The sequence below is a fragment of the Marmota marmota genome, unplaced genomic scaffold (genome assembly GCF_001458135.2).
Source record: "Marmota marmota marmota unplaced genomic scaffold, marMar, whole genome shotgun sequence".
NCBI classification, from domain to species: domain Eukaryota; kingdom Metazoa; phylum Chordata; class Mammalia; order Rodentia; family Sciuridae; genus Marmota; species Marmota marmota.
Window position 1 is genome coordinate 662712 of NW_026000153.1, and position 15072 is coordinate 677783.

The 15072-nt window shown below is 39.6% G+C and overlaps 1 protein-coding gene across 1 annotated transcript in view; it reads left to right on the plus strand.

The window, feature by feature from the left end:
- The window catches only part of Gpnmb (glycoprotein nmb), a 29658-nt gene extending 16591 nt beyond the window's left edge, over positions 1-13067 (plus strand). Inside the window, exons 7-11 of the mRNA XM_015490120.2 lie at positions 3933-4031; positions 5231-5333; positions 6903-7111; positions 11393-11486; positions 11874-13067. Of these exons, the coding sequence (XP_015345606.1) occupies positions 3933-4031; positions 5231-5333; positions 6903-7111; positions 11393-11486; positions 11874-12027 (659 nt within the window). The 3' untranslated portion in view covers positions 12028-13067. The remainder of the gene's footprint in view (positions 1-3932; positions 4032-5230; positions 5334-6902; positions 7112-11392; positions 11487-11873) is intronic.
- Positions 13068-15072: the final 2005 nt, after the last annotated feature.

Here is a 15072-nt window from a genome sequence, read left to right on the forward strand (position 1 = left end):
TTTTTTTTTTTTTTTTTTGTACTGGGGATTGAACCCAGGGGTGCTACACCACTGAACTACCCCCAGCCCTTCATTCATATTTATATAAATAAATTTATATCAATAATATATATAAATAAACTTAGGGAAAGGGTCTCATTAAATTGCTTAGAGCCTCACTACATTGCTGAGGCTGGCTTTGTACTCTCCATCCTCCTGCCTCAGCTTCCCAAGCCACTGGGATTACAGGTGGGTGCCACCAAACCTGGCTTTCATTCTAGTATTTCTGCAGATGAACCAATTTCTTTATCTATAAGTATTGATGGTCTTCCTTACAAATAAGAACAGGTGTAAAATTCTGCTATCATTTTTTTCTAAGTTAGACCATAAGACAAACTAGTAAACCTTATGAGTTAGTTAAGTTTAATTATGAAGGGAAGTTTCCTGGTTGGTTTTTATCTAAAGGTGTTTAATCAATCCCAAAATGCCTTGAAGCTGTGCAGGGAGGGAAGAGTGGGGCTAATTAACAGGCATTGAAATGGACCAGCCTTGGGGAAGGGCATCAAATCTTCCTAAAACCCCATGTATAACTTCCTGACATGTTAGGATAAAGCTAGTTGGGTGATAATAGGAGTCAGCTCATGGCTTCTAAAAGAGGTCTTTTCTTCTAAGGGCGGGGGATATAGCTCAGTGACGGTGGTGTGCTTCTAGCAAGGGTAAGGTCCTGTATTCAAGCACTGCAAATAAATAAATAAACAAATGGAATTTTTTCCCAGAGAACAATTCTAACTGTGCTCTCAAATTAATGGGCTTGGATTATTGAGCATTATATTATTATTTGTCCAAAAATTATGCACCCCCTGCTTTAGCAAGGGGCTTCATATGGAAAAAAAAAAAAACAGCCCAAAACAGAAACCAAGTGCAACCACAGTCATGAGATGGTTACAGAGTTGAAGAGGTGATGACGTTAGCTGATTAAATCATGGGGCAGGTGTGTGTGTGCACTGTTTTTGTCACAGAATGCTCTTTCCTTAGCTGACAGTGCTCTTGTTCATTTTTCAGATTTTTGGGGGGAGAGGGTACCAGTGATTGAACCCAGGCATGCTATGTTTTATATTAAGACAAGGTTTTGCTAAATTGCTGATGCTGACTTTGAACCCATGAGTCTCCTGCCTCAGCCTCCCAACCTGCTGGGATTACAAACATGAGCCACTAAGCCTGGCCACTTTTCAGACTTTTGTGAAAAAATCTAAAGCAATCCTTGTAAGACTGATGCTGATCAGTGTAATATAATATGTGTGGTATATGTATCAGGATATACGTAAGGATCTGAATAGATACCATGTTCTGATATATATTCACATGTATACATATATACCGTATCCTCTCATATTAGACTTACATAAAGAATCAAACCGGGTGTGATGGCACATACCTGTAATCCCAGCAGCTCAAAAGGCTGAGATAGGAGGATCATGAGTTCAAAGCCAGCCTCAGCAACTTACCAAAGCCCTAAATAACTCAGTGAGACCCTTCTCTAAATAAAATATCAAAAAGGGCTGGGGATGTGGCTCAGTGGTTGAGTATCTTTGAGTTTAATCCCTGGTACAAAAAAAAAATCAAGATCTTTACCTCCCATTCTACCATTCTCTGGGTAACAGGGACATAAATACTGAATTAAGGATAAAATGTGCCTTCTTTTCCATCTTTTAAAGTGTTCATTTCTTTTTATCAACCCTTTAATCATACCTTGACTTTGTGGATATAATATCTATAAAACTCCATGTGCATTTTATAAACTCTCTACATAAGGTGGAATGACTGAATCTTATTATTTGGTCTTTTTTAAAAAGAAGTTTTGTTTTAAAATACGACAAGGTCATGGTTCTATGCTCTAAATTCTGCCTGCCAAGAACCTCAGAAGAAGGAATTTTGTCGTTTTCTGGGGAAGAACTAGTGATCTTAAATGTCCTGCACAAACAAATCTATTTCTATAAAGCATATCAGCCTAGTCTTGGGAGAGACTGAATGTCCTGTAGTCACTTCCAAATGACCACTGTGAAACTCAAGGGACATTCCCAAGAGCCTGCAACAGCCTGTCCTGATAATCCACTGCAGTGCCAGGACCTCTCTAAGATCCACTAAGCAGCAGGCATTTCCCAACTGTCATGAAGCACTAGTTTCTGGAAATGTGCTGAGAACAGCTCTGAGAAGTCCTTTCCAGGCACAAGAGAGTCACAGGTCATGTCACCCATAGTCATAGAAGGCCTGGAGAAATCTCCCAACTGGCTTCATCCTTACATGTCATGAAGCCAGATAAGGGGCTCCTAGGAAGCTTTGATGTCCTTCCCCAAGGCTCGTGCATTTCAATGAAATGTAACTAAAAAGAAAGGCTGAGGATGTGGTTCAGGGGTTCAAACCCCAGCACCACAAAAAAATAAAATAAATCAATAAAAAGAGATGATAGGGGCATATTTTCAGCACCATATTTCCTTTCTAGTCTTTTCATCTTGTTCAAAGAGTGGCAACACCTTTAAAATTATAACTAGTAGGATATTAGAGTCTTTGCTCTAATTATACTCAACACTTCTTCATGTCTTACATTCTCTTCTCTTTTTTTTCCCATAATTTTCATCACAGTAAGATTCTTAAAATGGATCCTTTGGAACTGTGAGTCATCCAAACAGAGAGAAAAGTACTTTTTTCCATATTATGAGAACTAGAGAACTGATATTTAAATATTTCCTATGGGGCAGCCATATGAGAAGCAGGTTTTATATACCTTATTTCATTTAAGTTTCATGGTTTGACCCTGGGAGGGTGTAATTTTTATTCCTGTTTTATATATAAGCAGATAGAGCAAAGTTAAGCTAGGTGACCTTGGTTTCAAACAGCTAAAAATGAATGCTGCTAGAATTTCGGCCCAGAATGCTTGCCTCCCAAATTCAAATGTGACTTCATCTATCATGACCTGCTTTATTTCACTGTAATCCTATATCACAGATTTTTTTAATTTTTATTATTATTATTATTTTTTTTTTTTTGGAATTAGGCATTGAACTCAGTGCACTCAACCACTGAGCCACATCCCCAGTCCTATTTTTTATTTTCTTTAGAGACAGGGTCTCACTGAGTTGCTTAGTGCCTTACTGCTGCTGAGGCTGGCTTTGAACTCAAGATCCTCCTTCCTCAAGCCTCCCAAGCCGCTGAGATTACAGGAGTGCACCACCGTGCCCAGCTTGTATCACACATTTTAATATGGTTTCATCTTTTCATTTGCTTCCTGTGTTTAAACAAGATATAGGATTGTGTTTGGGGCTTGGGGTATAATTCAGTGATAAAGGGCTTGCCTGCCATGGACAAGAATCCTGGGTTCCATCCCCAGCACTACCAAGAAAGGGGGTTGGGGATTATGTTTATTTACATAATTTAATAATTATAATACCTTATAGCCCTCACATCTGTATGAATCTTTATACATTTAGTTCAAATTTCTGCATCAATGTGTGCAATTCTTAATTTTTTTTTCAAAATAGCAGATAGATAAATGTTTAAATTTTCAGTTATATCCAAAGGCTGAATGTTTTCCCTGGTACACAGATGTTAATTCACAATAAGGGGCTGGGGAGAATACACAAGGGGGGGAGAATAGGAATAGAGTGAAGGAAGGAGAGGGAGAATAGGGGTAGGAATGATAGTAGAATAAATCAGACATTATTACCCCATGTGCATATATGATTGCAGGACCTGTGTAACTCTACATCTTGTACAACCAGACAAATGAGAAGTTATATTCCACTTATATATAATGTGTCAAAATGCATTCTACTATCATGTATAACTAATTAGAACAAATAAAAGTATGTATATTAAAAAATAATCTTCATTTCTGTCATGTACATCTGTTACATTCTTAGCAAATGTTTTAAAATCTTATTATTCAAACACTCCAGTGCCTGCTGGTGACAACTCCCTGGAGATGAGCGAGACTCCCAATGGAAACTGCCAGATTAACAGATACGGCCACTTTAGAGCCACCCTCACCATTGTAGGTAAGGCTGAAGGCCAGTGGGGAAGGATGCCAGAGTCTACCAAGCTCACCCATTCATTTTGCTTTCTCTAGAAGGGTAGAGGTGGGGATCAGGGACACCCCACTGTGTCCAAGGTGATGCCACAGGTGCATGACAAATGCTCTCCTAGTTTCCAGATTCCCTCCTGCTCACCTGGGCTTTCCTTAGACATTCTATGGAAGTGAGCCCTGTGTAGCCCATATGCTAAGGAGCTGCCCTGGACCTAAACTCCACGTGTGCATCCCAGTAATCTGAATAAATAGGGGGTGAAGCGGGGCCAAGATAGAGTTGCCACAACTTCTACTCTCTTCTTCTGGCTTCTTTTCACAATGTCATCTTTCTTAAGTGAAAAGGGGGAATGACCAGCCACCCACGACTGTGTACTTTGGACACTGCTTCCAAGGCATCCAGCAAAGTAGACAGGTGGGGACCAAAGTCCAGCCTGTGCATCCTGGGCTAAGCCACCTCTGCCTGGGAGCTGGCCTCACCAGATGTGGGGCTGCATCAGCCCAGGGGTCACCTTTTTCGAAAACATCTGCCCAGAGAGGTTGTGCTTTCTAATAGGTTCTAGAAATAAGAATCTAGATTGGACAGAAGAACAGTTCATTGTAACTTTGGAAATGCTTCATGGACATGCATCCCAAACTATGATCTGGTGTGTTTCTGTTGGCAAGAAGACTGTCTCTATTTTTCCTTTTCTTTTTCCTTCCTTCCTTCCTTCCTTCCTTCCTTCCTTCCTTCCTTCCTTCCTTCCTTCCTTCCTTCCTCTTTCTTTCTTTCGTCCTTTCATCATTCCTTCTCACTAAGGAGTGCTTCTTAGTCCATTCAGGCCTCTATAGTAGAGTACCATACATAAGTGGCTTATGTATTTCTCACAGTTCTGGAGGCTGGAAGTCCAAGATCACAAAGCACTGGCAGATTTGGTGTCTGGTGAAGGCCCACTTCATGGATGGCCATCTTTTTGTTGGGTCCTTACATGGAAGAAGGGGCAAGGGAACTCTTTGGAGTCTCTATATAAAGACACTATCCCATCACCTACCTCTGGCCTTGCCTCCTAACACCTCCCCCTTGGCTGGGATTTCAACATAAGAAGTTGAGGGGACACAAACAGTATACAGCAGAGTGGTTGTTTTCTTTTTGTTGTATTTTGATGTGCTTTTGTATGGTGGTTCTTTTGCTAGAGGGAATCCTAGAGGTTAACATCATCCAAATAGCAGATGCCCCGATGCCCAGACCAAAACCTGACAACTCCCTGATGGACTTTGTTGTGACCTGCAAAGGGACGTAAGTACATGTCTCTATTGGAGGGATGGGTCAGAACAAAGACCCTGGGTCTGAACAGAGGCCTGGACTGCCAATCGTTCTCTCTAATTTAAAACTACCATTTATTGCTGGGCACAGTGTCACACACCTGTAATCTCAGCAACTCGAGAGGTTGAGGCAGAAGGATCACAAGTTCAAGGTCAGGCTGGGAAATTTAGCAAGACCCTGTCTCAAATTATTTTTTAAAAAATTACATAGATACATAGATAGATAGATAGATAGATAGATAGATAGATAATTGGGGAGCACCCCTGGATTCAATCCTCAGTACTGAAAAAGTAAGTAAATAAATAAATAAATTCCTATTTATTAGAAACCCAAATGAGAAAGGATTATGAGGTGCCACAAAAGGTGCTGTCAAGCACATACTTAGTTTGTTAAGAGTAGAGAAATGCTCACTACCTTTAACTGTTAATGGTTGAATAATAATTATAGCAACTAATATTTATTCATGTTCTCAGTGCTTACATCTTCTCATATTAAATCCTCACAACAATCACAAGTCTCTCCATCTGACCAGAGGTGTGTGAGGTACACAGCGATCACAGAGCTCAGCCACAAAATCCACAGTGGTACCCAGCAGAGCTGGGCTAGCAGCCAGAGGTCTGGCTCAGAGCTGGTTGGTCTTCAGCTCCCTGGGGCCATTCCCAGTGGGTGGAAGCCAATGTGAAACTGTCATGTGATAATCCTCTCTATACAATTCACAAAGCTTTTTCTAACATAATTTGATTTCCTATGATTTGGTCATGACTATATACAATAAAATACATATAAATTAGCACAAAATATATCAATTAATTAAATATATCTTGACAAATCAACTAATTTACATATATATAACTTAGCTAATAAAAATATGGATGTGTCTAAATATAGAAAGTAATCAAGAGAATGGAATAGTATAAAGATGTGACCTCATTTGGTAGGAAGGAATATAACTAAGAAGGTCTCTGGCTTGGGGAGATGAGTAGAATGAACTGTTTGTATGACCTTGGACTAGTTATTTCCCCTCCCTAAACTGGTTTGTCACCTGTTGCACTGAGATAATATTACTTTCTTCTTGAGCCCAGAGGGACAAGTAAGATCATATCATGTATCTAAACCCAGCTCCTTGCACATAGCAAATCCTGCATGGTATTTTACTGGACCAAGACAGGGCCCACTCCAACATCTAATAATATCTTTGCCTAACACCTAAGCCATGGGCACCTTTAGACTTTCCATGGAGCCAGAATGCAGAGGGAATGAATAGGGCTTCACATATTTTCCATAGTCCCTTGCCTTGGGAGACATCATCTCTTCCTCCTCTGTCCTGAGAATGCAGAGGAAATGGTAGCAAATTCCCCAGGTTTATTCAAGAGTAAACCAGGCATGACAATTCAACATCAGACGATTTGGGTAAGAACAAGATGGGGTTCAATTTTACAGAAAGATAATGCTTTTTTTTATTCTCTATGAAAAACTGACATTACATTCCTCTCTCCACCCTCTGTGATCTGTGTGTCCTCCCCCACCCCTCCCATGTCACAGCATCCCTACCGAGGTCTGTACTGTCATTTCTGACCCCACCTGCCAAATTGCCCAGAACATAATCTGTAGCCCCGTGGATGCGGAGGAAACCTGCCTGTTGACTGTGAGAAGAGCCTTCAGTGGGTCCGGGACATACTGTGTAAACTTCACTCTGGGTGATGACACAAGTCTGGCCCTCACAAGCACCTTAATCTCCATCCCTGGCAAAGGTGAGGTGTGTGTAAGGGTTCTATGAGCATTTCACATTGTAAGTAAAGTGTCCAATAATAAAGCCATTGAGGGCTTTGCTGACAGTGTTTAATTTTATTTCAGTGCAAAATTTATTGAGCTCTGGTTAATAAGGATTGAGAACTGGCATTAAAATAGAACCACAAATCTGCTTAGGAAAGTGATGAGAGAAAGAGAGACTCTATGAAATAGTGGCCAAAGAAAAGCCTTTTGATGAAAAAAAATCAGCTGTTGACCATGGATGAGTAGTAATGGAATATGATCACTGCATGCTTGATAGATTTGTATTTCAAGAGGAAAATGTAAAGGCCAGGATCAAAAAGTAACAATGCTCTCCAGTGGAATGATAAGAAAAGAGAGGCTGAAGTCACATTTCCATGAGGGTCAACTGGGTAGATATGAAACTAAGAGAACAAGAAACCCAGTGGAACCCCAACTCCCTTCTCACTTGGCATGTGTCCTTTCTTTCCCTTCCCCCAATCTACCAAGCATTACACTGACAGTAACACACCAACTCGCCTGCCCCAGAGATGTTTGCCAGAAAAACTACTCTTGGCCCTCCTCATTCTTGAAGAGGTAAAATGTCAACAAAATAGACTAAAGAATTACAGTAGATGGGGCAGGAGTGGTAGCTCAGTGGTAGAGCGCTTGCCTAGTATGTGTGAGACACTGGGTTCCATTCTTAGCATCGAATATAAAAAAATAAAATAAAGATCCATTGACAACTAAAAAATATTTAAAAAGAAAAAGAGTTTCATTAGAAATTTGCACTTACTGGTGGTACCCTATTTCCTCCAGTCCCCAAACTAATACTCTACCTAGTGGCCCTAACTGAATCTCAGTTGGAGCTGACTTTGTGGTCTGACTTCTTTTTTTTTTTTTTTTTTTTTTTTTGAGAGAGAGAGAGAGAAGAGAGAGAAAGAATTTTTAATATTTATTTTTTAGTTTTCGGTGGACACAACATCTTTATTTTATTTTATGTGGTGCTGAGGATCAAACCCAGCGCCCCGTGCATGCCAGGCAAGCGCGCTACCGCTTGAGCCACATCCCCAGCCCCCTGACTTCTTTATGTCTTAGGAGAAGTGCTCTTTGGTGGAAGGGACAGGAAAGAGTAATGTGTACACAGTGCACTAATTTTACTCCTTAATTTGAGTATTGTCAGGTACAATCTAATGATTTGCAACTCCTTTGGATAAACTAAAATGTACTTATATCTTTATTCATTAATCATATAAAGGGCAGCTTTAACCTCACTGGAAAGAAAAATCTAAGAAATCATACACATACAACCATGTGTCTTTTGATGGAAGGAACACATTCTGAGAAACTCATCATTGGGCAATTTTGTCATTGTGGAAACATCCTGCCATGCTTTTTGACAAACCTAGATGGCAGAGGTCAATCACTGCACTGGCCTCTTGATACCATCAAGCTATGTGGTTAAAACAGATAGATGAGGGCCTGGATTGTGGCTCAGTGTGAAGGAGAATTTCCTTCTAGTCCCTGGTAAAGCGCTTGCCTGGCATGTGTGAGGCACTGGGTTCTATTCTCAGCACCACATAAAAATAAATAAAAATAAAGGTATTGTGTTCAACTACAACTAAAAAATAAAAAAATAAGAATCTACAACTAATATATTATTATTATTATTATTAACCAGATAGATGAGGTGCTTCCAGCATAATATGAAACATTGATTCTTGGTAAACTTTTTTCTTTTGATAAGTAGAAGGCACACATTCTAAAATAACAACAGAAAGCATAGTAAAGTATAGGATTACATATATCAGTAACATAATTATTATCATTATCATTATCAAATATTATGTGCTATATATAATCATGTGTGCTAACTTTTATATAGCTATCTGGGCAGCAGCTTCGTTTGCACCAGCATCACCACAGACTGTAGGTACTGCTTTGCAGTATGACATTATGATGGCTACAACGTCACTAGGTGACATAAATTTTCATTTCGATTGGTGTATCATGGGACCACCATTGTATATGTGGTCCATCGTTGACCAAAATGTTGTTATGCAGACACTTCTTGGCAGTTAGTATGAGTTATTGTTAGTGAGATTCAAGGTGCAGATTTAAGAACAAAAACAAAGATACAAGGGTGTCCTGCTTCCTGCAGGGTAGGATGGGTTGGAGCCTGGGTAAAGAGCTGGGGAAGGCAACAAAGCAGCCAGGACTGTGGATTTTCAATGCAGTCACCTCTGGGAGCTGCTGAGGTTTTCCCTCCAGAGCTACCACAGCTCCTTGGAACTACCTCTAGAATCATAACTCAATCTACTAACCTTCCTCGGTGCTGGCAGACTGCTGATCTCTTGTGTGGATTACATGTTTAGATATTAGCTTTTCTCACTGTTCCTATAGTGAGAGATCATGCCGGGTGTGACTTAAGCCATTTTCAAAAACAGAGTAAAGGGGACAGGGGATGCCCAGCATTTGTGAGGCCCTGGGCTCCATCCCCAGCACCGAAAGAAAATAAATAAAGGAAGCTCAGGAGGAAAATTTTTAATCCATTGGGTATTGCAGCTTGATAATTAGAGTTTCAAAATCAGATCATCAGAAATAAATCATGGCTCAAAAACAAATTCATGGACTTTTAGCCCAAATTATTTTTATTGATTGATCTGATGAACATTCATGGAGCAGCTGCAATTATTTCAACAAATAATCATTAAGCATCTACTTCAGACCCAGCACAGTTCTATGCCCAAGATAAAATTCTAGATACAGGAGCAAGACAAAACAAAAGTCCCTGATTTTCTTAGCTGTGACAAACGTTACTAAAACAATTTTTTTAAAACATGACATTTAACCATTTATTTAAACACTGAATTAAGCAACACTCAGAGTCAGAAAAGTTTGAGAGAATCCCCACCACCACCATGAGGGTTTTGGTTTTTTGGTACTGCGGTTTATTATTATTAAGCATTGGAGATTGAACATAAGGACACTCTATCATAAGCCATATCTCCAGCCCTTTTTACTTTTTTTATTTTGAGGCAGGGTCTCACAAAGCTGTTGAGACTGGTCCTCCTGCCCCAATCTCCTGATTTGCTGGAATCACAGGCAGGCACAGTGGCACCCCAGTCAACAGTGAGCTTTTTTGCAGTGCTGGAGATTGAACCCACGGCCTCATGCAAGCTAGGCAAGAACACTAGCACTAAGTCATAGCCCAGGCCCAGCAGTGAGCTTTTTTAGAGGCCAACCAGGACACTGAGCAGAGAAATCACCTAAACGGCTCCAGCAGTTCTTTAGAGCTGCCTGTGATTGGCTACAACTGGGTAGTTGATTACATTCTCCTAAATTAGATTTTGGTGATATGGCTTACCCTTTAAGCTTCCCTTTGTTAAGTGGGAACTAAGAATACTTGAACAGCCTCGGGCCAAGAGCCTTTTCCTTATTTAAGATAGTCAAACAAATAAGCAAGAGAGTATTAAGAGGAAAACGAAGCCAAGCCCGGGAATGGAGAGAGAGGAGCATGGAGGACGGAGGGGGGAGGGCAGAAGTTGGCTATCTAGATCAGGAGGTGAGAAGATGTCCTACCCACTCAGGGGCACCTTCTCAGTGAAGGGCCTCCTATGAGAGGGACCCGAATCACAAGGAAAGGCCCACGTAGATCCTCAGGGTTCATGTCAGGGTCTGGTTGTATTCTGTGTGCTGGGGCAGCCACAGGCAGTTTAGAAGCATGGCCTGGTTGACGCCTTTTGTTGACGTTAGGAGAGAAATATATGTAAAGAATTAACGGCAATAGAGTCCTCAGGAAGAGAGGCAAGCAGAGTAGCCTCAGAATCACCTGGGAGGCAGCGTGTATGAGGGAACTTGAGATGAGCCATGTCCTGACATGAGAGGTTGTAAAGGGTGTCAGGAGTAAGGTCAACTCCCAGATTTTGAACACAGCCTGAAGGTAGATAGTGGGAAATGAGGTCAGAGGCAGGAACAGTGGATCACTGGAGCCCTTCACCACCTGGGTGCTGCTCAGCAGAGACTTGAGCAGGTGTCCCCAGGCCATGACATCGCTTTCTCTGAGCCCTTAACACAGTGTTCCAGACACAATAATTCATTCTCTAAATGGAAGATAAGCTGACCCAAAGACTATGTATTATTTAATGGAAAAGATTACCAAGAGCCTAGAGGGAGCCATACATCTTCCGTGATAGCTCCCTTCCTCATTTATTTAATGGCATTACAAGTAGCATGTCCTCTAAGTGAAAGATGTAACTAATATGGTCCTGCTTCTGTTTAAGACCCAGCCTCCCCTTTAGGAACAGCGAGTGGTGTCCTGATCTCTGTTGGCTGCCTGACCCTAATTGTTACTGTGGTCGCCATCTTGGTGTACAAGTAAGTTTTGAGTTCTAACACTTTAAATCTCTACGTTATATTGTCAAAAGAAATGTGCCATTTCCTTTTCTTTTTCTTTTCAAACATTTGTGTATGAGAAAAAAATCTTCCACGGAAACTTGAATAACAAATTGGCCTGTTAATTTTGCTGTGGTTTATTTTAAAAACCTACAAGTGCTACCAGATGTCCATAATGTTACATCTATGTAATGTTTAACATGTAATCTCAAGTCATGACTATTTTCATAAAATGCCAATCGTGTTACAAGTCATACATTAGATTAAATGGAATTAGCCTTTTTGTACCTGACAAGAAAAAGATTGTACAAAGTAATGTATTTTAGCTGACAAGCTTTATTTAACCACTGTCCAACACATCATTTTCAGAAAACATAAGGAATACAAGCCAATAGAAAATCGTCCTGGGAACGTGGTCAAAGGCAGAGGCCTGCATGGTTTCCTCCACCACACAAAGGCGGGCTTTTTCCGGGGAAACCAGGAGAAGGATCCACTTCTCAAGAACCAACCAGGAACCCTTTAGATCTTCAGCCTAATTTCTGACTGAGAGCCCACCTCAGTGCCATCTATGTAAGCTGCATGGGAGTGAATGACTATTAACTCTTTTTTCCTAAAGATTATTGTAAAATATATATATCATGATTGGGGGGTGGGTTTTTTATATCTTAATGACACTTTAGAGAAGTGGTAAAAAATTTAGCAGCGCTTCCTTTCATTATTTGCTAGGATTTACATAGAATGTCTTAGGTTATTTGTAGAGTAGACTGTTCATTAAAATCTGACCCAGGTTAACTAGAAGGGGAGGCTGGGTACTTTCTAGCTCTCCATTTAGCTATGTGCATAAAACCAAAGTATTCCTAGTCTGAAGATTATGTTCCAAGCTAACTGAATTCTATTTTGTTGAATATGCATGAGATCCTGACAGAAAAATAAGGTCCAAGACTTTCATATGATGTACATGCTTGTTATACTCAGAAAAATGATAATAATATAATAAATAGATGTGAGTATTGTATTTTGATGACAACCTGCCTGCCAAGCTGAAGGAAGGAATATTATTCATTCATTTATCCCACAGACATACATTTAGTGCTTTCTATATACCAGATATAGTGCTAGGTACATGACCCTGTACCTAGAGAAATTTTATATATATATATATACACATATGCATATGTATGTACATTTCTGTGCACATATTTGGAATCATGTTATGATTTTCAAAGGAGACTTCTAGTTTTCCTACAAGTTTCTCTGTTTAAATGATATGGAAACTTGATCAGTGAGGATTTAATCTCCATTTGTAACTGAAATTATCTGTCATATGTTAGACATAACATTAATTTTATCTTTCTTGAAAAATAAATTGTGGGAAGAGACAAGGCCTTGGTATTGTAATTATTTTTCTAATGTATTATTTGCCTTTCAATTTCATTTATAGTTTTTGACAGATAAAACGCTCTCTATCATCACCCCAAAGCATTACTAACTTAATCTCATATTTTCTAATATATATGTATATATATATATATTAAATTTCAATTAAAAGGTTTTTAAAAAACATTTTAGTTGTCATTGGACCTTTATTTTATTTATTCATTTATATGTGGTGCTGAGAATCGAAGCCAATGTCTCACTTTACCACCGAGTCACAACTCCAGCCCTCAATTTAAAGTTTTAATATATACATGGATTTAAACAACCAATCTAAAATAAGAGATCAGGGCTGGAGTATAGCTCAATGATAGAGTGCTTGCAAAGCATGCACGAGGCCCCGGGTCAGATACCCAGCACTGCAAAAATTAATAATATTAATAATAATTAAAAAGAGACTTTCTATAAGCAATTTTTGTGGACTCTGAATAGTCAGTAAAATATTAAAAATAAAAACAGAAAATAGAATGCTATGTCACAGTTTGGCAAACTTTTCCTATAAAGGTCAAGCTAGCGGCTTTGTGGTCTATTCAGTCTCTGTCACAGTTATTCAACTCTACCATTGTATTATGAAAACAGCCAGAGATATTGCATAATTGAGTTCCAGCAAAAACCTATTTGTGAAAAAAGGTGGTACACCAGCTTCAGTCCATGGACATGGTTTGCCTGTTCTGCACTAACAGAGCCTAAATAGACAGCAGCCAAGTGCAATCTGAGAATCTAGATTGGATCCTGGCTTGGGTGCGGGGGAAGCAGCTCTGAAAGATTTGGGGGATAACTGGAGAGATTTGAATGCACCCTGGATGCCAGAATTAATGTTATTTTTGGTATTAATTAATTAATACCAAAATTATTGGTTAATTAATGGTATTACAGAATTAATGTTAATTTTCTTAAAAGATAGTAAAGGTATTGTGGAGACCAACGTTTAGCCTAGTTCTCTTGGATTCCTGAACTTTTTTTTTTTTTCAGAAATCACCTCCAAAGTATGCAAAAATTGGTCAGCAGGAATTGTGAGAGTTCTGCTCATTTGTGTAATGACTGTAGGGCAATTGCTGTCAACCAGGGATGATTTTTTCCCTTGCCAGGGGACATTGGCAATGTTTAGAGATATTTGTAGTTGTTACAACTGGGGCAGGGTGCTACTGGCATCTAGTGGGTAGAGGCCAGAGATGCTTTTAAATATCCATCCATAGGGCAGTCCCCCCAATGAAGAATTATCTGGCACCAGAAAATATGCTATAGAGTAACTGAAGTAGTCCTGGGTGTAGATATAAAAAAGACAATTTGAATTTTAACCCAGCCCTACCACTCAAAGCTGAGTAAATCCAAATGTGCTATTTGACCTTGCTTGAGCCTTCCCTTTCTCAGTCTCCTCATCCGTAAAGTGAGTATGAAGTTTCTACCTGACTTCAGAGCTGCTGAAAATCCATCTGCAGGAATAAAAGTGCTTTGTGTATGGCCCAGTAGTGTATATACTCTGTGTGAGGCCTAGGGACAGAAGCAGTGCAGAGAGGCTTTATCATTTTTGTGATTAAAGGCCAAGACATTAGTACCTTAAGCAGAAAAGTAATTTCAATTTACAGCAGAATCACCTGGAGCTATGTTGAAACAGAGATTGCTGAGTCCACCCCAAGGGTTTCTAGTTCAGTGTTGTGAGATGGGTCCCATAATTTGGATGTCTTACAAGTTCCCAGGCGATTGTGATACTGCTGGTCCTCAGGCAGTTTTTTAAAATTTGATTTGAGCAATTAGTCTTGCCATCTGCTCTTCCCTTCTCCTATCAATAGGGGGAAGCAAAGAGCAGCAAATATATGGTCACCAAGGAAGCAGGTCGAAATCCTCATCAAACCTCCCTCAATTTCAGTCTAACAAACGGCAGCAAAGAAGGATGAAATAGTAAATTATTTAGATTTATATTGTCCAAGTGACCCTGGCAACTAGCCATTTAACTTCCTCTGAATCACTATCTGTAAAATGGAGAAAATAAAAGATAGTGGGATGGCTTGTTTAATGTTTGATGAGAATGGGAACTTCCAAAGAAAGTTGTATGTGTAGGTAATAAATTATTCTCGGAATTTCTTATTCCTTATGAACTTTTTTAAATGTCGCCATTTTAAACACTCCTGAAATT